Raw genomic sequence first — 27,981 nt, forward strand, 5'->3', positions numbered from 1 at the left:
TGCATGGTGAGGATGATGAAGATGATAGCCGTGAATTTTAAGGTCTTTAGATATCGCAAACCAAAGGTGAAATTTTCCAATTAATGGATTTTGTAAAGAAATGCAGAGAAGCGGTAATAAATTAAGATGGTGTAACAGAAGTTTTCCATTATGGTGACAATGCCCAAATCATCAATTAATAAAGGAATGGCGAAATCTGTAGTATGGTTCTAGATGCAGAAAATACTGTTACCGATAGTGAAGAAAGTTACAGAGAGGTTACTGAAAATGAAAAAATTTCGTTTGATAAGTTAGTCCGAATTCACGACACAGCAATTACAGGACTTAACAAAATGGAACTTTGTAACTGAAAAAGAAACTATGTCTGTCTGTAGAATTAAAGAGAAAGTATTAGCACAGAAAATGAACCAACTTAAACAACTTACACTGAAAGAAATGTTTAATAAAGTAAACAAATAAATATTAAGCCTTTTTGGTAAATTTTGACACCCTTTGCATCATAAACGCTTCATTATTTCATAAATCATGATTTCATATTTTTAATTTCTACATGTCATCTTACTAGATTTAAACTGATGATCTAACAACCGGAAAAATCCCAAATTCAGAATCGTCGAAGTCCCGACAAGTCCGAATCTCGGACTTCGTACCATATTTATTTGTATAAATATATTATACAATGCTGTTTGCAAAATTACCTATGCAAATGCAGCTTCTCTTTGGCTTAATTACAATTACATTATATTTTTTTAGTAATTTATCTGCTTCTTTCACAATCAAAAGTTTTCTCTCAAGCATTTCCAAACCTATAAAATTTAAAGGTGCTGCTCCCAGTGTTTTGTTCAATTTCAAAATTCCGATTTCTAACCAGCATAATGATTTCACCTTGTCTGTTACATTTACCTCTCTGTTTATGGTTGCAGGTATTACCAGTATTTCAGCCTACAGGGATTATTTACTTACTATTTAGAGACTGATTGTTTAATCATGCTTATTTAAGATCAGTAATTTGATTAAAATGTGTAACATTTTAACAAATCCAATACTTATGTTTTATCATATTACAATACCTTAGAGAATATCAATTTTATTATTATTTGGCATATACATAATAACATTACTAAGTAAATAATGATTCTGATAAAATGCGAATTACTTTAGTGTTGAAATAAAAGCATGTTTATTTATGATCAATAATTTGATTAAAGTATGTAACATTTTAACAAATCATATTGCAATACCTTGGGTTTTATCATACACATAATAACATTACTAAGTAAGAAGATAATTAGTCTGATAAAATGAGAATTATTTTAAAGTAATAACAATAATAATTTCGCATTTAAACATGCAAATTTCTATAAGCTTAAAAATACTTGCTCTGAAAGAACCTCAGCATTAAATGCATCGATCAAATAAATTAAAGCTATCATTTTGCTAAAAATATATACTTTACTTACATCTGGATTATCACAACCAATCATTTCCCCATAAGATACTTGATGGCAGAAACAATAAGTTGGTTCATTTGGATCAACAGGCATATCAAGCACGTCTGAAGGATGAGTAATTGTCAATGCAGCTGGAAGAGCACCAATTTCTGGTCTACAATATTTTAATGAATTAATTCAAATTCATACATGTTTTGTTTATTATAGCAGAGCAAATAATAAATATAACACATGAAATAAACAAAGTATTTTCTGCAAATATTAAATAATTAAATATTAAGTTAAAAAACTACTTTATCCATTGGATGTTCCAAAAAAAAAAAATTATTTTACAAATATTTGAAGTTACAAAATTATCAAGATCATAAAAATCTCATTATTGGTAGAGCTGTGCCAAAAGAAAAGCATTTTACATTTTGCATGATGCTTTTAGAATATGAATTTCAGGCAATACCTACAGAGATACCATTTTATCTTTCAGAAAGGCATATCCATCTCTAATTCTTAACAAGAAGAAAGAGAAAATGAGAAGAAGATAAATTGTCTGCTCTCTAACTATGCAGAGAAAGCGAGCTTCGAGAAAACGTCTTATTTTGAGTGTAAAGACTGCAATGTAGGACTCTGCGTGGACCTATGCTTCAGATTATATCACAAAGAAAACAAATTTTTTAATTTCATTTTAAATGTATATATGTATGTGTAGATGTGTCAGTGCAGATTCATTGCTTTATATTAAATACTTTAATTGTAGTTCAACAAATGCTGAAAGTTTGTTTTAAAACTCCTCTTTTATTGACTATATACATATGATTACAACCGCAAACATTATACGTATTTAATTTTATAATTCACCAAGCATAAAGGTAAATGTAATTTCTTTAATATTTGGAAAAAAATGTAATTCTGCTGAATTTTTTAGCACAATTAGGCTTAACGAGCAAGCATCCCCCGTTCAGTGGAGTCATCATGGAAGCTCAGGCGGCAGGGACGAATATTGGGGTGCTGTTCAGAAAAGGTTAAATCAGATATGTTAACTAAGCATCTCAAGTGGCCCAAATAATCATCAGTGTACAGTAGTACAGGTCACAAGAAAAAAAGCCATTTTTACTTCCTTATACGAAGTAAAAAGGAAGTATTGTAATCGTGAAAATTTTCAGGCAGCATATTTCAACGAAAATAACCATTTTGACTGCTTTCGAATGCAATTTAACGATGTTTTTCCGTGATATTTGTACGTAAGGACAAAATAAAAGACTCTTTTCCTCCAAAAAAATTATAAAACTGCTTTAAAATGAATTCTGAAGAGAATTTTTCGTGCTGTCTGTACGAACGTACGTATCTCGCATAACTAAAAAACGAGTAGCCTCAGAACATTGAAATTTTGTACATACGACTACTATAACATGTTTATGTGCACCTCATATTTTGGTTGCAATCGGCCGCACCAAACGTATATAAATATATTTATATATATATATCTACTCAGTTACCCAGCTCAGTTATCTCAGTTTCTTTACTCTTATATGTTTGTAAATTGTACATTTTTTGCTTTAAAGATGATTGAATTATGTATCAATATCTTCCGGTTAAGGTTTTTATGCCTTTAGTAAATCTGTATGCAATATTTTTAGAATTATCAACAATTTTAAAATTGTTTAAGTGCCGCTAAGCCTAACAATTTTTTGATGGCGGCCATTGCTTGTTTACATTTGAAACAGCAGAGTAGTGGATTTGTTGCCAATCTAGAGAAACCTAGCTTCGCAACAACAAAGATAACGCCTTCATTTATTATTGCGAATTAAATCATGCTTAATCCTTTCTGGAATTTTTTCGAGGAAATAATTATTTAGGATTTACTTCGTAATTTTTAATACAGATATTTTGAGTTTTTATGTATTTTTGCCTTGTTGCGAAGTGAGAACTGAATTAATTGAATGAGAAATACTCAATCGTCTGTGAAAAACTTTTTTGTTTTGTTTGCTTAATTTCTTTTATACATCGTTCTAACTTTATTATAGTATTTGAATAGAACGTGGCAGCGACTAGATAATTCTTTAAATGATATAAATTTTGTGCATTCTGAGTTATAATATGAATGAAATACAATACTGTTAAGTGAACGTAGTGCCAGAGTGTTGCTATGGTAAACAAATAGAGTGAATTTTAAAGAATGCATTTATTCTATTGTGGTTTATGTGCTGTCGGCGAAGTAAATTTAATTCAATCCAATAAGTTTAAATGAAATGCAAGAAAAAATGCGTATAATTTAATATTCCGTACAAGGAAGTCATGTGGTGTACACATCAGATTTTGATATTTTGTGATGCATTTGAAATTGGAGTAAGAACAAAAAATTTTAACTAATACTGTAGTTCTAAAAAAATAGGGAACATATGAGAATCTGGGTTGTAAATGGATTGATTTTGCTACTTCCCCAACATCTGGCATCTTTTTCCTGCAATCAATTTTCAGATGTTTGGAGATAAGCTGTTTGTACTAACTATTTTTGGAACAAGGCCAGATACATATCTGTTAACCTGGATCTTACTAGTGACTTGGTTCCTTTTCAAAGTGAGAAAAGTTGTTCCCACTGATATGTATGCAATTAACATAGAAATCACTATGATGTAAATTTTCAGCTTTCTGAAAAACACAAAGTTTTATGACAGTTGCAGAACTTTCTGAAAACAGTATATGAAAAATTCAGAGATACCCACCACACTGGATTTTTGTTTTAGAGCCAAGTTAATCTGAATTTTTATTATTTTCATCTGTACACAGGCTGGACTATCTTAATGTTGTTTGAAAAAGGAGCAGAAAATTGAGAGTGCTTATCTTTGATAGATATATTATCACGGAACATTTCTTCAAATGTCGAAACTTCTCAGCATTTTTTTTCTTTTTTTACAAAACAGGCTCTCTTTTCTTATAAGCCCAACCTTACCTTTTTACGTTCTTAAAGGGAACCAAGGGTCGCAGAAAACTGAGCCTAGGGCCACAAGTTTGACATGCTTGCTTTAAATAGATCCACATGTTCGCCATGCTGATCCAAAAGCTTCAGCTTTCTCTATATTCTTCCACTGAATAATTTATTTTATGATCTACTTTTGTCACTTTTGCCCCCCCCCCAAAAAAAGATATTCTGAAAATTATTGTTCTTTGCATATGATTATCCTCCTACTGTGATCAATGTCACAAGCAAAAAGCAGTTTTCGACTTTGAGTCAATTAAATTTGAAAAGTTGTATTGCCTTTGCCTTTCTTCAAATACAAGAAATATTTAGTGACACAGATGTATCATACATATGAAAATTAAAATTTTTACAGGAAAAAAATTTGCATGTGCACACTATATATAAACTAAAAATTGTAAAAAATTCTGAGGTTTACATAAATCATACATTGCTGAAATACAAATCAGCAGAAAATACCAAAAGTATTTTGTTTGTATATTGTCTTCAATGCTTATTAGAAATATTATGTATTTTTCATCAGGAATGCAAAAGATGACAAAAGCAACATTAGATCTTTAGTTGCTGATGCAAGAATATGGCTGTACATATACATACTATTTCTTTAAAGACAGATTATAGAACAATGAAAATCATGTGAAGCAGACAGCACACACATAAATCAATATTATATTGGCAGAATATATAACAGCATTACTAATTAATTGAGTTAATATTGCACTCAAAGTGATATCAAACACTGAATCTCCACAAATTCTTTTATGCATTAACTAAACATACACATGGATGAAATTTTCAATAAGTAAACTAATGAAGAACAAATTTCATTAGTTAATGATAAATTTGAGTTCATGATAAATTTAACAAATTTGAAACTGAAATGATAAACAAATGCTATTTATAACCATAGAACAAAAATACTATTAAAAGCCCTGTAAAATTTAGTAAAATAAACAAATTTAAAAAAAAAAAAGGTTACCTCTCTTTAAAATAAAACCTTAAAATTATTCATTAAATTTACAAAAAGGAAAACTTACTGAATAGCAACTTGTGTTTTGAGTTTTTTCCGCACTGATTTAGGGATTTCATCATCATCTGAAGTACCCCGTCGACCTTTTTTCTTTTCTTTTTCACCAGCTTTTCTTCCCTTTTCTAATCAAAACCAATTAAGGAAAAAGAAAAATTATTTCTTACATAACACATTTATTAAAAATAATAACTGTAATTTTGAAATTTTTGAGAAATATATTGAAATTGAAAATCGAGAAAAGATATTACAACAAGATTGAAGAATAATTTAGAAGTCAAACAACAAGGCGCACTTTGCAGCTGAGGATGATGGTTCGGTAAAACCATCGAAACCAGTCCTGTGAAATTTGAAAATATAATGCTGACTTTTGTTGTTTGACTTCTAAATTAATATTTCTTTGGCATGTTATTGTATCTAAATTTAGATTGAAGATGCTATTCAAAAAGAACAGAACAACTGTTAACATTATAGAGTTCTTGTTTACAGGTCATGCTTAAAAACATTCCCAATACATCAATGCACTCCAAATGAGATGCTTTTCTAGATTCAATTCCAATTTTATTATGTCACAAAATAAGTTTTTAACAGTCACATAATTTCTTTGGTTTCAGAGGATCTTGGAAAAAGAAAGAATGCTTTCATTTAGTCAATAGTAGTTATCAATGTTGAATAACTTATGCTCTTGCAAGAGGAAATATGTTGGGGGGAAATTCCCTACTTCATTTAGTTTCTTCAATATAAAAAAGTTTCTGAGGGGTGGCATTCTTTAAATAAAAATATACACATCAAAATGACTAATTTCTGAGAGAAGAAAGATTTATATGAGAAAATAAGACATATACTTTACAGCACACAGAATTTTACATAAGATTTTTAACAGATGTTAGATTATCTTTCATTACGTTTTTAATTATTATTTATTTATTCAATACCATTTAAATACCTTACTTTAAAAAAAATGTTCTATTAATTAAAGAAATGCTATAATAAAATATAGTCAAAATGTCAGTTTAGGAAGTAAACCTTTAAGTTCATGGAACAGTTTAAATGAATGATCGCCAAACCGTCGATCGCGAGCTACCGATAGCTCGTAGGGATATTTTCTTTCAGTAGCTCACCAGGACATTGTCAATAGATTGCATTAACATTCCAGTTGGCTAACCTTGATTCCTCCACTGAGCTGACACTGACGACAGGGGACAGGCACGGCAACAACTGCTTCTTTCTCCAATGCAACTGCCAATGTCAGTTCCATCTCATAATTGATTGTATGCATGTGAGGTTGAGCCCATTATGTTTTGCGTGTGTATATGAGACAATTGCTAATTTGGATAGTTTGATTTATGCATTGGTACTAAGCGAGGCCTGTTCTAATGATGTATGTTCATGCAAAAAACTTATCACTTTTGTTCGGAATGGGAAACCAATTACTTCTTTACCCAGGTAAAGGATAAATGTGTGTGTTTACTGTGCTATGCAACTGTATCAGTTGGGAAGAATGGGAATGTCGAACATCACTTCAAAATCGCTCACTCAGGGACTGAAAAGAATTGCCCACTGAATTCTGCTCTAAAAAAAGAAAATGTAAGGCAGCTAAAATTTAAATTTAATGCTCAATAATAATTTTTTTAAATCATTAAACAAGAATAAAGGAGCAACTAAGGTGTCATTCTGAGTTTCAAATATTATTGCACATAATAAGAAACCATAAGAAGATGGTGAAATAATCAAAACTGCAGTTTTAGAAGCTGCAGATGCATTATTTGATAGTTTCAAAAGTAAAACTGAGATAATGTCTTCTATTAAATTTGTACAGTTTTTTACAAATACTGTAGTGAGAAAGTTATGAATTCTGATGTTATTTACAACTTAAAACTGACTTTGATCGCTACAGCTATTTCACCTGCAACTTGACAAATCGACTGATATAGTTCATACAGCTCAGATGGCTGTTTTTGCAAGAATGATTTTTGATCATTTCAAAATAAGAAAGGAGCTGGTAAAGATTATACCTTTAACAGGATGCACTACAGAACAGTACATGGTTTTAACTGTTAAAGATCTTATCAACTCTGAAAATAGTACTATAAATAAGTTGGTGGGTTTAGCAACTGATGGAGCTCTTGCGATGTTAAGCAGAGAGAAGAGATTCAGAAGGAATAACCTTTACCTTGAGTCGTAAAGACAACAGCTTTTCGAAAATTCTGTCTTACCATTGAGTAATACACCAAGAGTCACTGTGTGGAAAGTTTTTAATTACGATGTAATGAAAACAGTCATAAAAATATTAAACAAAGTTAGAGTACATGGAATTCAGAGACATCATAGTTCAGAGCACTGACTGATGAATTGCCAGTGTGGTGATCTAGTGCTTCATACGGAAGTTCGTTGGTTGAGTGGAGGCAGAGTTTTACAGTGTTTTCAAGAGTTGCTCCCTGCCTTAGTAGAATTTTTGAAAGAATGAGGCAAATCCTTTCGTGAACTAGAAGATCCAGCTTGGCTGCAGAATCTTGCTTTTCTCGCAGACATCACCTAAAGGTTAACTTGCAGCTGCAAGGTAGGGATAACAACAACAAACTCAACAGTGGCTTTTTTTAATGATTGCTATCAGTAAGTGAGTTTGAGTCCCAGCTTCTAGACATTTCGTTATCTCACTCTGTATTAGGCAGGAGGAGACAGGTTTTGAAATGATACGATGTAATGAAAACAGTCATAAAAATATTAAACAAAGGGAACTGTGGGATAAAAACATCAACCAAAGTGAATGCAAACACATTGCATGTTTGAAGCAAACCCTTGAAAAAAAGGGTCTTCAACAGCTTCTTAAAACAACAAACAGTACTCTGAAAAAATTTCAGATTTGAGAAGTTTACAAACGCTTTCAACATTTCAAAAGGATTTCAATTGTTTGTTGTACAGTTTGTCAAATTACTTTTATAGAAGTTGACGCTGAAAAGTTCTCTACTTGTGTCATGAAGCATTTTAATTTTCAAGAAGATAATGCTGCAGTGGAGTTAGAACTGAATGATTTTTCAAAATGATTTATCTGTAAAATTCCTTTCTTCAAGCTCTGGAAATATTTGGCCTCTTGTCTCATTCTGTCTAATTAAAGTTAATAAGTCTAATAAAAATATCTTATTACATTTGTTACTTATTACTAACTACACTTCAATTTCTTTCTTATGAATTCAATTAAAGTTTTTTTTTTTTTTTTTTTTTTTTTTTGTTGTTGTTGTTGTTGTAATATACAGTCTAATTTAAATTGATTTCATATATGCTAGAAATGTAAGTCTATAAGCAATAAACAAATGTAACTTTTTTTAAGTCCAAAGGGGCAATTTGCTCAGAAGGACCATTAATTTCATTTTGGTATTTTGCGTTGATTCACTACAATTGTTATTTCACTTCAAGTTATTTCCACCAAATATTACCACTTTGTATTACAATTAAAGAAATTAAATAATGAAAAATCTGCATAAATGTATACATGTATCTCGCATTGTGATAAAACAACGGTACCTAGAGCCATCAAATTTTGAATAATGTAATCCTCTTGCGAATATGGGCATCTGGAAGCCCAAATTTGAAATTTGTTTTATTATCAATTTCAAATTTTGTAAAACTTTAATGAATTTTTGATCAACAAACTCAATGATTTCAAAGCGAGTAATAGCAACATTGTACAGAAAAAACATTTTTATCTCCAATGTGCGATACTGTGTATTGGAAATTCTAAAGATACATTTATTTTAAAATTATTTTGTGATCTCTTGAACTGAATTTTATGGTTTAAGTGCAAAGAACATGATATTTAATAAATAAAGGTAACATAGAAAATGTTAAAAAACGCCCCTTTGGACGTAATTTAAAATCTGAAACCTTTCGGAATTTTATACTTTTTTTTTTTTTTTTGGTGTGTGTGTGTGTGTGTGTGAAGTTGGTAGTTCTTTTGGTTGGTAGCTCACAGTGGGATTTAAAAATGGTAAGGTAGCTCAGAAGCTTTGTAAGTTTGGCAACCACTGGTCTAAATTTTTGTACTTCTACAGCATCTTCTCAATGACTGATTTAATGTTCTAATCTTTCTTATTACCCAAACACTTGGTTTCTAAGTCTTTAAGGTTCCCTAGGCTTCTTTTTTCACAACTTTCATTTATTTTTCAAAATAACCATCCTTGAGAAGTTTCATAATGTCAGGACCAGTAAAGTCACACTCTTTTAATTAACATACAATATCATGCCGAACAAATAGTCCTGTGAAAATTTGAAAATATAACACTGATTTTTGTTGTTTGACTTCTAAATTAATCACACTCTTTTAGTTAGGCGATTGATAAGCCTGGAAATTTTTCACAGATGCACATAGTAGTATAAAAAAAATCCCCCTATATATGAACCTCTACTAGCCTATCAGCTTAACCAGTTGAAATAAAATTTCAGATATTGTTATTTGAAAATATGCACTCGAGACTGTGATGACTCGAGATTACGATGCACTCGAGATTGTGATGTGAAACAACAGAGCTCTCATGCTTACAGCTCCATCTAAAATAATTTTCAAATTTTTAATTAACAACACCCACCTTTTTCCTATGTAAATTGATCAACACAATTAAAAACCATAAATGGCACTGGAACAATACGAATATGACAAAAATTGGTGGCATAAAATATTTCCAAAGAGAAGGATAGTAAAGGACCAATGACAACACAAGAAAAGGGAGGGGGGAAACTTTTATTGGGATTACAAGTTTTCTATGTGCCCACCTTCGTAGATGATAATACACTGGTGTGCAAAAATTAAGGACGAGACAGTTTTTTTCAATATAACTTTGTACAAAAGCTTTCCAAATCAACACATTTAATACCGTAAGATCCCCAATACATAAGGACATGAGTAATGTAAGCAACACTTACTAAAAGAGAAATCAGAGGGATAAAAAGAAACTTTATTGGAAAAGTAGCATGGAGCGAAATGCGACTGAAAGCCGAAACATCCCTGTGATGGGTGTCCAGCAAGAAACATCCGGTCTTTAATAAGGGATATGATCTCCCCTGACTGCTAGGTAGGTTTCACAGCGTTTGCCCATGCTGAGAATGAGGGTGTCAATGAGTTGTTGAGGCATTGCTGCCCATTCGTCTTGCAGCGCCAATCGAAGCTCCGGAATCGTTACTGGTGGTAAGGTACGAGCTGCCAAGCGTCTGCCTAGAAAATCCCATACATGCTCGATGGGACTGAGATCCGGAGATCGTGCCGGCCAATCCATACATTCAATATCCTCACTCTCTAAGAGCTGTTCGGCAGCTACTGTGCGATGACATGGTGCATTGTCGTCCATGAAAAGGAACTGCGGACCCATAGCACCTCTAAAAAGACACACATATGGAAGAAGAATCTCGTTACAATAACAGGTCCTGATGACTGAACCTGCGTCAAAGATGTGAAGGTCTGTACGACTACCAAGCACGATGCCTCCCCAAACGAGAACACTGCCACCTCCATACCTGTCCCTTTCAATGATGTTCGAGGGATGATTGCAGCTTCCCCGCTCTCTCCAGATGAGTATGCTATGAGAATCGCTACTCAGACTGAATCTGCCTCATCTGTAAAGAGTACTCGTCCCCATTCATTGTCTCTCCAATTCCAGTGTTCCCGGCACCACAGAAAACGAGAGGTACACACCGTACAGGGTGTCGTGCAAACAGACCACCACCGTGCAGTCTTCTGACCACGGTAAAACGCGATATCGGTCGTCCAGTCGCCTGTGTCTAGCGATTTCTCCCGCTGTCTGCCGCCTGTTTCTTCTGGCCTGTAAGGCAATATACAGGTCATCTGCGGGTGTGGTTCCTCATGTACGGCCACTACTAAACTCCCGGATAGCTGTTCCTGTAGTTTGAAATTGTCTCCAAAGTCGTGAAACGATGCTGTGAGCAGTTCCGAACTCTGCAGCCACACTTGTCACACTGCGGCCTTCCTCCAACTTCCCAATGATTCGACCTCGGGTAAAAGCATCCAGATGTCGTCTAACAGATTGATTATTCGCCATTTCTTGCTGAGGCAGCAACTCGGTGTGATTTTAACTGCTATACGGCGTGCAATCTCTTTGCCAGAAATACTGATCTTACACCGACAACATGCTTTATACTACTCAGACACTCCCCCATTACGTCTACCTGCATATCTGCGCATGTGCTACCGTACATCACCTTACTTAATCTCCTGATTGGTCTTTCTGTCCGCTCTGCCTCTTCGTTCAGCTGATATGCTAATTTTTCGACTTGGTCCTTAATTTTTGCACACCAGTGTACATTTCCTGCAGGAGATTGTTAAAAACAATGACAAATGTAACATCGCAAGAAGAATCTGTAATAAGTTCACATTTTATAACACCTTTCAATTCTGCCAAATCATTTGACATGTACACCTTAGATTGCAGATAACCCAAGAATCAGAAATACATTGGAGTGAGGTCATAGAATCATGATGTCAATAAAACCGCAAAACAGGAGATGAATCTACCTTCAAAGTGCTGGTCTGGTTTAGTTTAATTGATTATAGTAAAGTCTCAAGGGCTATTTGCCTAAAGGAAGGGATGCCTTTGTGGAGGACTTTCTAAGAAAAACTGGCTCGTACACACATTACACATGCGGAAAACCATGAAAAGACCCATGCAGCTAGCTCATTTGTGCGATTTAACCCCCGACTGAAATACTACTGTTCAGCTACCTTTACCAGTCTGCCACTGGTAAGCCATCTTCAAAGTGCTATTGCAGCACTTGCCAAACACATGTGACGACCATTTTGCATTCATACAATGCCGTTACTGACATTTTGCTGCTGCCATTCTGAAATTATGTAATTCTGCAACACTGTTGTATACCAGGCATTTGCGATGGAGCACATTTTTAAACCAGTAGAAATGATTTCTTCAAAGAAACACGGAAAAAGAACAAATGTGATGCCACACAAATACAGTCACTTTAATTCTGTATAATGACCCTAATGCCACATTCTGAGGATTTTTGTCAGCACGGTGAATACAGTATTTGGAGTTTATGTTTAAGGAGAAATGTGCCTCATCCATCCATAATATCCACGACAGCCACCAGTCATCTTCATATCTGGTGAGAAAAAATTCGCAAAGTTGACATGTTGCTTGTCTCCACAGTGCAACATGTGGATATGTTGGAATTGATAAGGAAACATATGCAGAACAGAGCACATTAGCTTGAGGATTGTGATTTTCAGCACATCCAAATTGTATGGAATACCTCTTGCAGTATGCAATGAACCTACAGTAATCATATTATGCACCTCTGTAACAACTTCAAAGGGAACACATGGTTGTTCGGATCATGATCTATCACATTTGCATAAAGTTTTTGAATGTTGCAGAATGTTTTTCCCAAATCGTGCACTGTTTTTATAGAACATGGGCCCTGTCTTATGATTTTGTCGATAAACTCATACTGTTTTGGCAGCATTTTCCCTGTTCAGCTAAAGCACTTTATCAAGTCAACTCGTTGTTTCCCTGCCCATCCCATCTTATTAGCATGTTCAAACACCTTATTAAACAAACAAACTTCCTACTATGTTATTAAAGGATTTTTCACAAACAATGCTTTGCACGCAGTGTTCTATGATTGGTGTTTAACCTGTGAATTATGCAAAGGGCATCAGTGCACCTCCTCTGTGTACTGTCATTGGTCCTTTACAATGCTTTTCTTTTAAAATATTTATGCTGACAATTTTCATCACATGTGTATCCTTCCAGCACCATTTATAGTTTTTCAATGTGCTGGTCAATTTACACATTTGCGATCCTGATGTGATGTAAAGAATCAGAGTCATTTTCGGATTCAGTGCTAAAAAATATGATAATTAATTATCAAAAGTTAAAAAACACAAATTTCCAAATAAAATTGCACATTGTGCCTATTAATGCACTCTTTTCTTGATTTTATAATTTTGGAATACTATATTGCTCCAAATTTTAACAATTTTTCAAAATGCGTGGGAAAAACAAATAAATAAAATTTATTTACTTATATCTTTCTTCACAACTAAACCAGCTTATCAAGGATGAGTTTTATATAAAACCAAAATCCTATGATTGTATTGACATTATGCTTAGCGTTACTGGCTTTGGATTACACTGTTTGGTGACAGCTTTTGTTTGTTCTGAGTTGAAGTCCTACATGTGCTTTATGATGGCTTTACAAGCATCATTTTAGCATTTACTTAACGTTAAAAAAAAAAAAAAAAAAAAAAAAAAAAAGTTTCTAAAAATTTTAAATAATACAAAGACATGATTTTTCCATTTAGATGAATGCCAGATAGTGAACAATGAAATATCACAGAATGCTTTACTGTGATATGTCATGATTAAAAAACTAAGCCCATATGCTTTTCTAGAACATTGTTTTCAGCAACGCAAAATGTGCACTCACTTTTGTGGGCTGTATCACCATCTGAAGAATGAGGATTTAAGGTTTTATCTTTTAAATCAGCTTCAAACCTTGCAAGATCAGCATCTAACCGCCTTATATGCTTGTCCACCTAAAAAAAAAAAAATTAAATCATTCAAAATATAAAACATTCTAAAAGTGTGAGGCATTATAAAATTAATATTTTACAGGTAAAACTCATTTTATAAATTTTAGCATTGGTTCTTCAGCTGCACATATAATGACTGATTCAAAAGTAAAGAGCATTTTTCATTTTTAAAAATTTTAATGTTAAGTGTTGTGTGGATTCATTTAAGTTGTTTAATAGTTAATTTTATTTTGAAGCAATCTTTCCTATTACTCTTGTCTTCAAACCATGCTTCCTTGCTAGAATGAGATTTCAGTTTCATATGTTATGCAAATTAGGCTAAAAAGATACTATTTAAGCTGGTGTCTCAGTTACTTCAGGTAGAGCATGTTCTGCCTTTTGGCCACTTTGTTTTCCTGCTATTAAGCTTGCTCTTTCATGGACATGTATATTAATTGCCAGTTAGTGTACATTGGTGGTAGAGCCAACTACGCGTTCAATATTTCTATGCAGCTTTGGCTGATTATTTAATTTTACATTGCCGTTAAAAGTACTGACATGGATCTATAAGCACCAGGAGTACCAACAGTTAATATTTTTCTTGAGTTGAATAAAAAAGGTCTTTTCATCCTTTCCACAGGTTGTTACTGATACAGTTGAACTTAGCAAATAGTCTCTTCACAGCTCAAGTAAAGATCTAACCAACAAAGTAACTTTAATTTAGCTAGAATCTATGTTATGATTTTCTTTAAAGATCTGTACCTTCTTTGAAATTCAAAATTTATGGAATAACCTTGTTATTCTGGGTAATTTCCATGTAAATGCTAATTTTGCAAATATACTGGGTGGTGGCTAATTTGAAGGTACTAGTTAACTTTTCAAATTATCTGGTTTTGATTTTTTGAAACAGTCTGGAAATCAATTAAATGAGATTTTCTAAACATACACTTTTGATCAAATTGAACAAATTTTTAATTATTTATTTTTGAATTAATGCAAGTTTACTAAATATGCACTCACATACATAAACATACAGATCCTTTTTGATTATCTGCAAACCTTCCCCCCTTCCCAAAAAATCATCAGCTCATTGGTTAGATTGTGACCACATGCTACCTGTTTTAGCTGATACCTTCCAAAAGCTGAAAATGCTCAAGTAGCATTAGGTTAAATGTAACACATTTCATATTTCCTGACTAAACATTTGTTTCATGACTAGTTAAAAACACTTTAAAAGATCTTGCATTTACAAAAAAGAAGTGAACAAATATTCTTTCTTTTCTCAAAAAATTTACTATAAATAATACTAAATAATATAAGCTTTTATTCAAAAGTTTTGAAACTAATTTTCTAAGAATTAATTCAATAAATTTTAGGTATATGAGCTGTTTTCTGCTGTGGAAAATTTAAGTCTTTCAACCTTCTTTTTAAACTTGGGAGAAAAAAGTGCAAAGGTTGTTGAACTGTCATGTAATGAAATCTTCAAATGCCATTTTAAGAAAATAACACTGGCCAACTTCTGGCTGAGGAGAATAAATAAGTTTTATCTAACTGTTGATAGTGTCTGTATGACACTTTTCTCGATAACATATGCATATGCATCCACGGTACCTGATAACATATGCCCCCACAGTATGAATAAAAACTGCAATAAGTTAAACTTATAGCTGTACAACCTGACATCAGAGAGCTGAAATAAGCAATACGAACATGCATTTCTCATTTTAATGTGATTCATAATCTTTTAATTTCAAAACATAATTAAAATTTTTTATTAGAAATATTTGTACCCGAGTTCACTTCCTCCTTTCATTCTACCCCCCCCCCAAAAAGGAAGTAGAATAGGAAATTTTTCTATAAATATTTCAAAATTAGATTATACACGCTTCTTTTTTAATTGATACTTCTGATAGTTCTCACCAAGTAATACTATTAAGGCATTAAGATTTAGCTCTGTTAGATTTCAGATATTGTTATTACCAGGAGAATCAAAAAAAAAAAAAAAAAAGGTTACAAGGGTAATAAAAATTATTTAGTAATAACAGACAGAAAATACAAAACAGAATTAAGAGGAATACTTGCCTTTCATTTTTCCATATAACCACCAAATCTATTTTGACATTCATCTGAATGCAAAACCAACTTGTTTAACGCAGCTTGGGAGAAATCATGTCCCTGCCCACTGAGCCAGTTCTTAGTGGCTGTTTTCACATAGCCTCATTGCAGATAAACGCTCCTTCAATTTTGAGAAAAGGAAATAGTCAACTGGGTGTTAAACCTGGGCTATAAGGAGGTAACTCCAGACTTCCCACTTCTTGAATTTGGCGATCAGATGGCTTCACGTAACCTTGTCTAAGTAGCACAATAACAATTGCCATTAATGGTATGGCCACACTGGAGATACTTGATCAGGACAATGAATCACAGCTTGCAAGTGAGACCACTTGTCTAAATGTCTTGTCATTCCACTTGCTCTGATGCATCTGCGAACTTACTCTACCTACGTGCACAACTGCTGCTACACAATTAGTGCCAGCTACCTACTTTCTGGAGAGTATTCCCTAGACAATAATTACTTTTTAAAAGCTGATGCTTATAACCTTTTTTTAGGGGGGGGATTCCACTTACGTAAAATGTATTTTTCTAATTTATTAAAAATAGTTTCAGTTATTTACCTGGTGATCATACAGTGTTTTAAAACTGACCATTTGAGGGAATTTAAACCTGAAAGCATTTTAGACTTAAAATCATGACTCAGTTATAAAATATTTTTAAAAAAAGTTTGAGAAACACTGAATTCGAATAAAGTATTACATAACAGATCAATAATAATTTCTCTTTCAAATATGTAAGATCAAATATGTGTATTTTGAAATAGGTACAAGGAAAGTGAGGATAAAAAATAAAAGTTTATTTATATAGATAGTTTATAAATTAAAAAAATATTTTGAAAGCTTTTATAAGAAATAAAAAAAATCTGAATATTCGAATAGTAGGAAGAAGGAGAAGTGATTCAGATAGATCCACACAGTAGAATCACACACAGCGTATGATTCTAATGCACACAAATACAAATATAATACAAATACAAGGAGAGGCACACTGTGTACCTTTCCTTGTATCATACAAATACAAGGAGAGATGATTCAGATAGGTTCACATAGTAGAATTTTTTTAAATTAAAATTTTTTAATTAAAAAAAAGACACTAATAGAATTTACTTTGATTCTACTGTGTACTGTGTATATCTCGGTACATCAGACATTTACAAAAAGAGGTGATTCAGACGTACGCACAGAAGAATTATTTTAATTAAAAAAAAAAAAAAAGCTAACAGACTTTATTTGCTAACAAATGAAAATGCATTAAAAATATGACATATACAAGATACACAAACACAAGAAAAATAAGATTTTGTATGCTTCCTTTTCTGAAAAAAACTGATGAAGGAAAGCCAAGATGTTTGTGTAAAGACATTCCATGGAATTAATTCTATTAGTAGTTTTCAGTTTTTAATAATATGCCCAATAACATAATCTTATTTAACAACCTGATAAAGAGTGAAATCTCAGACAAGATACCATCTAACTCAGAAATACAAGACTTATAAAATAATCCCTTTTCTGAATCAAGAGAACAAGCACACACTGATGCTTGAAAAATGATACCATGAAAAAATATTCAAAATGAGTGGCTTTGACAAGAAAATTGCATCCACATTTGAAAGCACACATATATGTGATTAACTTGCCCATTATTAAAGCAATTAAGTTAGTGCCAAAAAATATGTTTATTAGAACAAAGATATATTCAGGACTAGTGAAAATTTTAAGAATGCTGGCTTTGGTTCATTTGGTGTTTTGCATGAATGCTAAAAGTATTCTTGTGAACTTGTTTACACTTTTAACATAAATGCATTACTAAAACTCATATTAAAATGGAAATTTTGAACCTCTTGTGTATATTGTGGTGATGGCGATAAGGAGCGCGCCTTGCGCCCTCCGATAAGTGTGGCAACCCTAGAGGAGAAATTTCTTACGAGTAGCGAGCAGAGCGAAACAGGCAGGCTGTCGGGCAGTGTGCGCGAAGTTCCGAAATAAAGCTTAATTTTTATTGTGCACTATGTCTTGTTAATATTTATATTAATGCAGTAAGAACATAATCTGTGATATGGAATTTGAGGATTGGTGGTAAAAACATAACAGGAAATTTCCATAATGGTAACCCGGACTGTGTTAAATCGTATGAACAGTTCTCAAGCACTTTCGGTTTTGACTACAAGCCATCACTCAAGATCTCCAAACCAGAAGTAATGGATTACATCGGTTTTCGTCCTCCGGATCACAGATGAGTAGTAATTATAGATCATTTTATAATTCTGTTTTCTACTTATCATTTAATTTAATTTTCTTTAGTTAAATTTTTGCTTTTATTTTGGCTTAAAAACCTTGCACAATGTCTGATGTTTATGCTGTCCAAATTCCGGTTTATAACCGATCAGACCCCTCTTTATGGTTTATTATGTGTGAAAGTACCTTTGCTCTCGCCACCCCCAAACCTATCACAGAATCCATTACTAAATATAATTATATAGTTGCTCATCTTCCTCCAGATACTGCATCAATAGTACGGGATTTACTTATGAAACCAGACCCTATTGATCCATATACAAAGCTCAAAACTGAGTTAATAAATCGTTCAGGAGAATCTTCTCAGCAAGAAATTCGCCAATTATTATCTGGAGAGGAATTAGGTTCTCGAAAACCTTCCAATTTGCTTATAAATATGCAACGTCGAGCAGAATCTTTAAATGTTCCTGATAACTTAATGTTAGAATTATTCCTTCAACGTTTGCCTTCGACTGTTCAGTCTATTTGGGCAGCGGTTTCCAATTTAACTGTAGATAAAGCTGCAGAAATTGCCGACAGAATTTTAGAAGTAAATCCAACTCCAGGGACTTGTGCTGTTTCTCGCACAGTCGATCAGTCTCTTGAGGATAAATTATTTAAACAAATAGAAAAATTAAACAAACGTATTGATCGCATTTCTCTTTCTCGTGGTCGCTCGCCAAATCGCGGAGATTGCAATAAGGAAAGAAGCAATTCCAAAAGGAGAGATTATTCTGTTTGCTGGTATCATAGACGTTTTGGGAAAAAGTGTAGAGATGACAAATGTACAAAACCTTGTTCATGGCAGGGAAACGAAACCAGCAAAGAATAGAGGCGACTTATTCTTTGCCTCAAGTTTCACGTCGCCTGTTCGTTCGTGACCGTAGAACAAACCTTTCAATCTTGGTCGATACCGGCTCTGACGTGTCTTTACTTCCAGCAAATAATTCTCAAAAACGGAATTCGTCCCAACAAACACTTTTAGCTGCTAATTCTTCTACTATTCATGTTTATGGTCAAAAAACACTTTCTTTGGATTTCAAATTAAGACGACAGTTTACATGGACTTTTCTTATAGCAAATGTTAGTACACCCATTCTTGGAGCAGATTTTCTCCATTTCTTTGAATTGGTTCCTGATCTCAGAAACAAATGTCTCAAAGATTTAAAAACGCATTTTAAAACCGTCGGTTGCGTGAAAAATGCAAGCATTTATTCAGTAAAAACTGTATTTAGTGATACACCATATCACAAAATTTTAAAAGAATTTCCTTCAGTTACTAGATTACCAGATCCTAACCAACCTGTTAAACATAACACCGTTCATTATATCATAACTAAAGGTCCACCTGTGGTTGCAAAACCTCGTCGGTTAGCTCCAGATCGCTTAAAAATAGCAAAACAAGAATTTCAAACTATGATGCAATTGGGGCATTTGAGACCTTCGAGCAGCAATTATGCATCCCCACTTCACATGGTTCCAAAAAAGGGAAGTCTGGAATGGAGACCTGTAGGAGATTATCGAGCATTGAACGCTCAAACGATAAAAGACAAATACCCTATTCCATGCTTAGCCGATTTTACTGCTGCATTGCACGGTACTAAAATTTTTAGTCATGTCGACCTGATTAAGGCATACCATCAAATACCAATTAACCCAGCCGACATCCACAAAACCGCCATATGCACACCATTCGGTTTATTCGAAAGTACCCGTATGCAATTCGGCTTATGCAATGCATCCGCGACTTTTCAACGTTTTATAGATGAAGTCACGCGGGATTTAGAAGGTGTTTACGCTTTCGTTGATGACTTGCTCATAGCCTCTAAAGATTCTGAGGAACATTGCAGGCATTTGAAAGCTTTATTTTCCAAACTTCAGGAATATGGACTTTGCATAAATGTTTCAAAATGCACCTTTGGTCAAACGTCTATTGATTTCTTAGGTTTTCACCTTAGTGAAAACGGAATTGAACCTCTTCCTGACAAAGTCAAATGTATTTTAGATTTTCCTCAACCTACCACTCTCACTCAGCTTCGCCGATTTTTAGGCATGTTTAACTTTTACAGATGTTTCATACCTAAAGCAGCACATATTCTTTCTCCTTTAATAAAATTGTTAGAAGACTATATGAATAAAAAGAAATCTCGTTCGCGTGTTCAGGATTCATCCCCACAATTAAATTGGAACGAGAATGCTGAACAAGCCTTTATTGCTGCCAAAAATGCCATTGCTCAGGCTACCCTTTTGAGACACCCTATTCCCGGAGCCCAGCTAAGCATCTGGGTAGATGCCTCAGACGTCGCAATAGGCGGCACACTTATGCAGTTGTCTCAACAAACATGGGAACCTATAGCATTTTTCTCTATGAAACTCAATAAAAGTCAACAGAAATGGTCCGCGTACGATAGGGAATTATTTTCTATTTATTCTGCAATTAAGAAATTCCGACACATGTTAGAGGGCAGAAATTTTATAATTTATACGGATCAAAAACCGTTAATATACGCTTTTAAACAGAACCCTCATAAATGTTCACCTCGACAATTGCGACATTTAGATTTTATTTCTCAGTACTCTACTGATATTAGGCATGTGCAAGGTTCAAAAAACGTCGTTGCTGACGCTCTTTCAAGAATCGAAATTGATTCCATAACAAAATCTCCATTTTTGGATTTTAAAAAATTTTCGGAAGCTCAATGGCATGATCCGGAGGTACAAGACCTTCTCAAAAACAACACATCATCTTTGAAACTGGAATTTAAACCGTGCCAATATTCTGATGGTAATATTCTTTGTGACATATCAACAGACATTCCTCGTCCATTTGTTCCGAATTCCTTTCGCAGACTCATCTTTAATCATCTGCATAATCTGTCACATCCAGGAATTGCAGCTACTACAAAGCTTATTTGTTCTCGTTATGTATGGCCCGATATGAAACGTCATATCAAAAATTGGGTGAAATCCTGTGAATCTTGCCAAAAATCGAAAATTACTAGGCATACTAAAGCACCACTGGGCACATTCTCTCTTCCTGATGCACGTTTTTCAGAAATCCATATGGATATCGTTGGACCGTTACCTCCATCAGAAGGCAACGTGTACCTTTTGACTCTAATAGATAGATTCTCCAGATGGCCTGAAGCCATTCCCATCCCGGATATGAAAACGGAAACCATTTGCAGAGCCATCTTCAACTGTTGGATATCTCGTTTTGGCTGCCCATTGATCATAACAACAGACCAAGGTTCTCAAATGAGATCCGCACTTTTTGCAGAATTCACGCGCATTTTGGGTACGAACAGAATCACAACAACAGCCTATCATCCAATGTCAAACGGCATTGTTGAACGATTTCATCGACATTTAAAATCTTCTCTCAAGGCTCACGAGACCAATAACTGGACTGAAACACTACCAGTTGTTATGCTTGGTATTCGGACAGCCATAAAGGAAGATCTACAGTCATCTTGTGCTGAACTGTACGGCACAACTCTCAAGCTGCCTAGTGATATGATAACGTCATCTAAGATATCTCCGTATGACACACAATTTATCACGAATCTTCGGCATAGAATGCAACAATTGAATCCAATAGCAACATCTGCACATTGCCAAGAAAAATGTTACGTAAGTGCTACCTTAAAGTCGTGTACGCATGTATACTTACGTGTCGATCGAGTAAAGCCACCTCTGTGCCAACCATATACAGGTCCGCATAAAGTTCTTTCTAGAACGGACAAAACTTTCACAATTGATGTTAACGGTCTGAAATCTACTGTGTCTATAGACCGTGTGAAACCAGCCTATTTGCTTTCGGACTCTAATTTGCCTGAACTGAAAACAAATAAAGACTTAAAGACAGTTCAGCAGAATAAATCTGCAAACGAACTCTCTAAGACACAAACTGTCACCAGATCGGGAAGACATGTTCACTTCCCTAAGAAACTTGCTTCTTACATAACAATTTAAAACATTTTTTTTAAATTCATATCTTAACATATTTCTTGTTATTTCATGTTTATTATATGTGTCAATACCTTGTTATATATTGAATTTCATTTTGATCTATTCTAATTTTGTAATCATGTAAAAATACCCGACAGTACAGATACTCTGAGATAATTTCATAACCTATGTCGTTCCTTTGAATAGCCATTAAAGGAACTGGGGGGAAACTCTGTGGTGATGGCGATAAGGAGCGCGCCTTGCGCCCTCCGATAAGTGTGGCAACCCTAGAGGAGAAATTTCTTACGAGTAGCGAGCAGAGCGAAACAGGCAGGCTGTCGGGCAGTGTGCGCGAAATTCCGAAATAAAGCTTAATTTTTATTGCGCACTATGTCTTGTTAATATTTATATTAATGCAGTAAGAACATAATCTGTGATATGGAATTTGAGGATTGGTGGTAAAAACATATAGGAAATCACCATAATATAATATTACATTCTGCTTAAGTACAATTCTGCAAGCAAAACTGCTTATAAAGATATGCAGTGAAATGAAGAACATAACTGCTTTGAAATAGCTATCTTGCAATGTTCATTAATTCAGGATATATTACTAAATGGCTATTAATCACTATGCGGCTTACACAAATAATATTATCTTAAACTGATCCTTGATTGCACAGAAACTTTTTTTTTTTTTTTATTAAAACCTTATAATCATTTTGCTCAAATCTTTCAAAACTCTATATATAAAAATCTACTTCAGTTTTTATGATGAAAAACTGTAACAAATTTTTGGTGATGTATATGTTTTGTAAATAGAATGTAATAAAGTTTGTTCTGATAGCTTCACATTATTGGATTTGTGAAGATCTACCCAGCAGTCAGACTGAACATAAGTACAAAGTAAATGCCAATTATTAATTTGATATTTTGTATTTTTATGTAATAACATAACAAGAATATTTCATCTAAAATCTTTAAATAACTACATATATCAACTCTTCAAATGTGTCCAGAAAAGTAAGGCAGAGTTTTGATTGTAATTCTAAACAGCCATGTTTTGCAATTTTAAAAATAACTATTCCTTTACTCTCCTTTTGGGGGAAATTTAAAATTTTAAGGCAAAATTCTTGACTACTTGAAGGATTAAGTAAAACAGAATTGTTAGTAAGGATTATGCATCTGGTTTATATTATACAGCATAATCAATAATACTAGAATAATACAGTACAAAGTCCATAATACAGACTCGCCGGGATTTCGGCGATTCCGGATTATGGTTTTTTCCGGATTATAGATCCATCAATTTAAATCTGGTAAGATGGCATGCAGAAATTATACAATTAAAAATATGAAACCGTAATTTATGAAATAAAGAGCAATTATGATCTAAAGGGTATATCAAAATTAGCAAAAAAAAAAAAAAAAAAAAAAAAAGCTTATACTTATTTGTTTATTTTAGTAAACATTTCTATCAATGTAAGTTGTTTAAGTTGCTTCATTTTTGGTGCTAATATTTTCTCTTTAATTCTATAAACAGACATAATTTCTTGTTCAGTTACAAAGTTCCATTGTTCAAGTCCTGCAATTGCTGTGTCGAGAATACAGACTAACTTGTCAATCGAAATTTTTTTCATTTTCAATAATGTTCTCTGTTATTTTCTTCACTATCGGAAGCGCGCATGGGTAAATGCTTTACTGGCTTTACGTACATGCGTAGCGGACGCGCACATCAAACGCGCATGCGTAAGTTTGTGGCTTTGAGGTCTGGATTATAGATCATTCCGGATAAAGTACGTCCAAATTAGAGACTTTGTACTGCATAACTAATACCTAGAATAAAAATGGCACATTCAAAAGTTAGTTTTAGAATATAAAAATATATATTACCATTTCATAAGTCTGCATAGCCAACTGAACTTTATCATCACCATAATCTAAGGCTTTCTTGAATAATTTTCTAATTTTGGACATTTGTTCAGCTTTATTCTCTGATGACAACTCATGAATACTTTTAAAATATTCTACTGAAAGTTTGTCAATAGTTTTGAGCTCCTCTAAAAGTATAAATCAATTTACTAAAACATTAAAAATATAGTAAAATATTCCAGTAATTATAATCAAATATAATTCACATTTGCTTACTTAAATACAGAAAAAAAAAAGGTCAAACATAAAAAAACCCAAATCGTTATACAGTCAAAAGTTGTTAATCCGGACTCGTCGGGACTTCGGCGATTCCGGATTATAGATCATCAGTTTAAATCTGGTAAGATGGCATGCAGAAATTACAAAATTAAAAATATGAAACCGTAATTTATGAAATAAAGAACAATTATGATCTAAAGGGTATCAAAATTTACAAAAAGAAAAAGCTTAATATTTATTTGTTTACTTTATTAAACATTTCTTTCAATGTAAGTTGTTTAAGTTGCTTCATTTCATGTGATAATACTTTCTCTTTAATTTTATTATACAGACATCTCTTTAATTTTATTAAACAGACATAATTTCTTGTTTAGTTACAAAGTTCCGCTGTTCAAGTCCTATAATTGCTGTGTCGAGAACACTGACTAATTTGTCAATCGAAATTTTTTCGTTTTCAATAACCTCTGTCACTTTCTTCACTATCGAAAGCGAATTATAGTGATGAGGAACTTGTTTTAAATCATATCAAAGACGGAGTACATCGAGATGAAATACTACATTTAGTAAGGAATTATAAGCCAAACAAAATAAAAACATCTGTCCTGAAGATAAGGATAGTGCTGACAGATCAACTTCCAATTCATTGCGCACCGCGGCATTCCCCCCGCCGAGCAGCATGAAATTGATAAACAGATTTCGGATTTCAAAACATACTTTCGCTTTAGTCCTTTACATATTAGCAAATATGTATCGGAAATTCTATTTGATATAATCGAAAGTTCAAGCTTACTTTTATAAAATTGCTCTAACAGTCTGCAAAAAATAATAAGCTGGATCCAATTCGAAGATTAAGGAACAACGCAATCTGCAACATTAACTGAATTAGATAATTTTAGCTTAGCTTATACCATCCATTATACATTAAACGCGCATGCGTAAACGTTTTATGCACACGCGAATATTCGCAGCCGTAAAGGTCTTATGCGCACACGTAAACGCCTATGCGCATGTGTCAACGCGAGGCATGCGCAGAAAGTTTGTAGCTTTGAGGTCCGGATTATGGGTGTCCGAATTAACGACTTTTGACTGTACTAGTCAAAAATAAGAAAACAAGCTAAACAAAAAGCTGAAATATAATGAACAATAAAATAATTGCAATAATTATGCAAGTAAAAACTTATAATAAATCTTTTTATATCATACCATAAATGATGCCAGAAATATTTTCCCTAATTTCAATAAAGCATTTTATATTAATTATTTCAATAAAGCATTATGTATCTGAATTTATATCAATTAGATATATTATTTAAATTTAATATAAAGATTTACATTAATAACAAATGTGTTATAACTCAGCTTGCTAAAAACTAACAGAATAATTCAACTAAAAAATAAATTACAGAATAAACACGTCTCTGAATGATGACATTTTGAAAACTGACAATCAGCAAAGTATACAGAAGATAAATGCATTATGTTTCAAGCAGTTGCCAATGCTGTCAAGGCACATGGATAGTACAGTATAACAGTGTACATAATGTAATGATCCAATAATTCAGAAAGACTGACAAGAAAATTTCTAATATTAAAATTAAATTTTGACTGTGATTCATTATATTGAAGATTTGATAATTTCAAAATAGCTATACCTTGGGCTCGGGTATCCAAATCACGCATTAAACTGAAGTTCCTCTGTAATTCAGCAGGTAGTGTCTCCAAACCTGGATAAAAAATATAAAATTTGTTTTATTTTTTTTTATTTTAAAACAATTAGTTTAGAAATTAGATGAACATTCAAATCATTTTATTAAACTAATTAAAATTCCAGTGAGCTGCCCTGATCAATACAGTGGTTAGGGTCCTGGTTGCTATATCATTTCTTGGGTTTGGGTTCGAATCCCAGAGAAGGCATGGATGTTCATAAGTGTGTGTGGCATGGAGCTACTCAAAATACACAGTATGTTGAAAGTCTTCTTGAGTGGTTTTGTGGTAGGGAAAGAGGGGTGGAAAACCCTCGGATACTTATCAAAATTGGGATACAGCTGCACAAAGTTGTACAGCCACGTACCTGGTGCTTGAGGCCCAAGCCTTAGGCAGATGCAATTTTGTACTTCTTGTTACAATAAAATTTGTGGACTTGTTCTGATTATGTCAGACAAGTGAGATAAGCCAACACCACCAAAACCATAATTACCAAACTTACTCCATTTCTTACTATTTTATTTTTAGAAAATCAAGATGGATAAATTATACAGTCCATGTTATATGTATAGCAAAAAATCAAACAAAATTAAAAGATTAAACAGTACTTAGGAAAAATACATCAATATTATTATATTTAAAAAAAGTCAGTTATGATAATTACTTTTAATACTATCCCTTTTACTTTCACAATATTATCTCTCCATAACTTGAAAGTTGCTATCATAAATCAGAAATAACTACGTTATATGTTGAAAATACCAAAAGAAACTACTGAGAAGGAAAAATATGTAGGTTAGTATGCTGCACAGGTCAATAATTTTCATCAGCATCTTCATACTAGCTATATCCCCTAGCTCCATCTTGAGTAGCAGACAAATAAAGTAAGCAAAATTAGAAGCAAAAACAAACAACAAAATTCATACAGCAACCAAATCAATAGTTTCACGGCAATCCACAGTTCACTAAAAAGAACATTTTGCATTCACACAGTCTCAAATTGAATACAGGGTGCAGCAGGGAAACTACCTTATTTTAAAAATGGTTGGTTTGGTTTATTTAATTATGGCAAAGCACACTAGAACTATCTGCCTAAGGGGAGGAATGCCTTTGTGGAGGACTTTCTAAGGAAAACTGGCTCGAATGAACGTTACACATGGGGAAAACCACGAAGAAGCCCATGCAGCCAGCCCATTCATGGGATTCAAACCTCGAACTGAACTACTAGCGTTCAGCGACTTTACCGCTCGACTGCTGGTGGGCTGTATTTAAAAAAAAAAAAAAATGAATAACACAAATAACAGAAGTGATATCAGTTTAATTTTTTTCTAAGTTACAGAATGACACTTAAGGGTTTCTTTTTTTCTTTTTTCTTTTTTTTTTTTTTTTTTTTTTTTTCCAGTTTAAAAATAATATCATTAAGGTGGCCTGCATTCTGGTCAATGCATTGAGATAGTTGAGTTTTGAAGTTCCTTTTCACTTTTACCAGCATATCAACGGGTATGTTGTCGATAGCAGCTTGAATATTGTTCTTCAGTTGAACCAGGGTCTATGGACGTTAAGAGATTTCAAATAGCCCCACAAAAAGAAATCACACAGGGCTAAATCAGGCGACCACGCTGGCCACTGACAATTGCCTCGTAAGGAAATAAGGCGTCCAGGGAAATGTTCTCCAAAATATCATGGTCCAATGATGCCTATTCTGAACAATGCACATCAAACAGTCACACGTTCTGTATGGAGAGGCTGCTCATGAAATTCTCGGGGATTCATGCCACTCCATTATCACTTGTTTTGTTTAA

General features: G+C 33.4%; 1 protein-coding gene across 2 annotated transcripts in view; it reads right to left on the bottom strand.

Annotated features, from left to right (window-relative positions):
- The window catches only part of Ing5 (inhibitor of growth protein 5), a 52,133-nt gene that overhangs the window by 6,176 nt on the left and 17,976 nt on the right, over positions 1 to 27,981 (bottom strand). For both annotated transcript variants that reach the window (XM_035370516.2, XM_085823274.1), the window contains exons 2-6: positions 26,128 to 26,199; positions 24,218 to 24,384; positions 13,901 to 14,009; positions 5,460 to 5,574; positions 1,461 to 1,605 (exon numbers count right to left, since the gene is read on the bottom strand). In XM_035370516.2, coding sequence (XP_035226407.1) covers positions 1,461 to 1,605; positions 5,460 to 5,574; positions 13,901 to 14,009; positions 24,218 to 24,384; positions 26,128 to 26,199 — 608 coding nt within the window. The remainder of the gene's footprint in view (positions 1 to 1,460; positions 1,606 to 5,459; positions 5,575 to 13,900; positions 14,010 to 24,217; positions 24,385 to 26,127; positions 26,200 to 27,981) is intronic.

This window comes from Stegodyphus dumicola, chromosome 1 (assembly GCF_044657685.1).
Source record: "Stegodyphus dumicola isolate Sdum_Otavi_A_Nest chromosome 1, ASM4465768v1".
NCBI lineage: Eukaryota > Metazoa > Arthropoda > Arachnida > Araneae > Eresidae > Stegodyphus > Stegodyphus dumicola.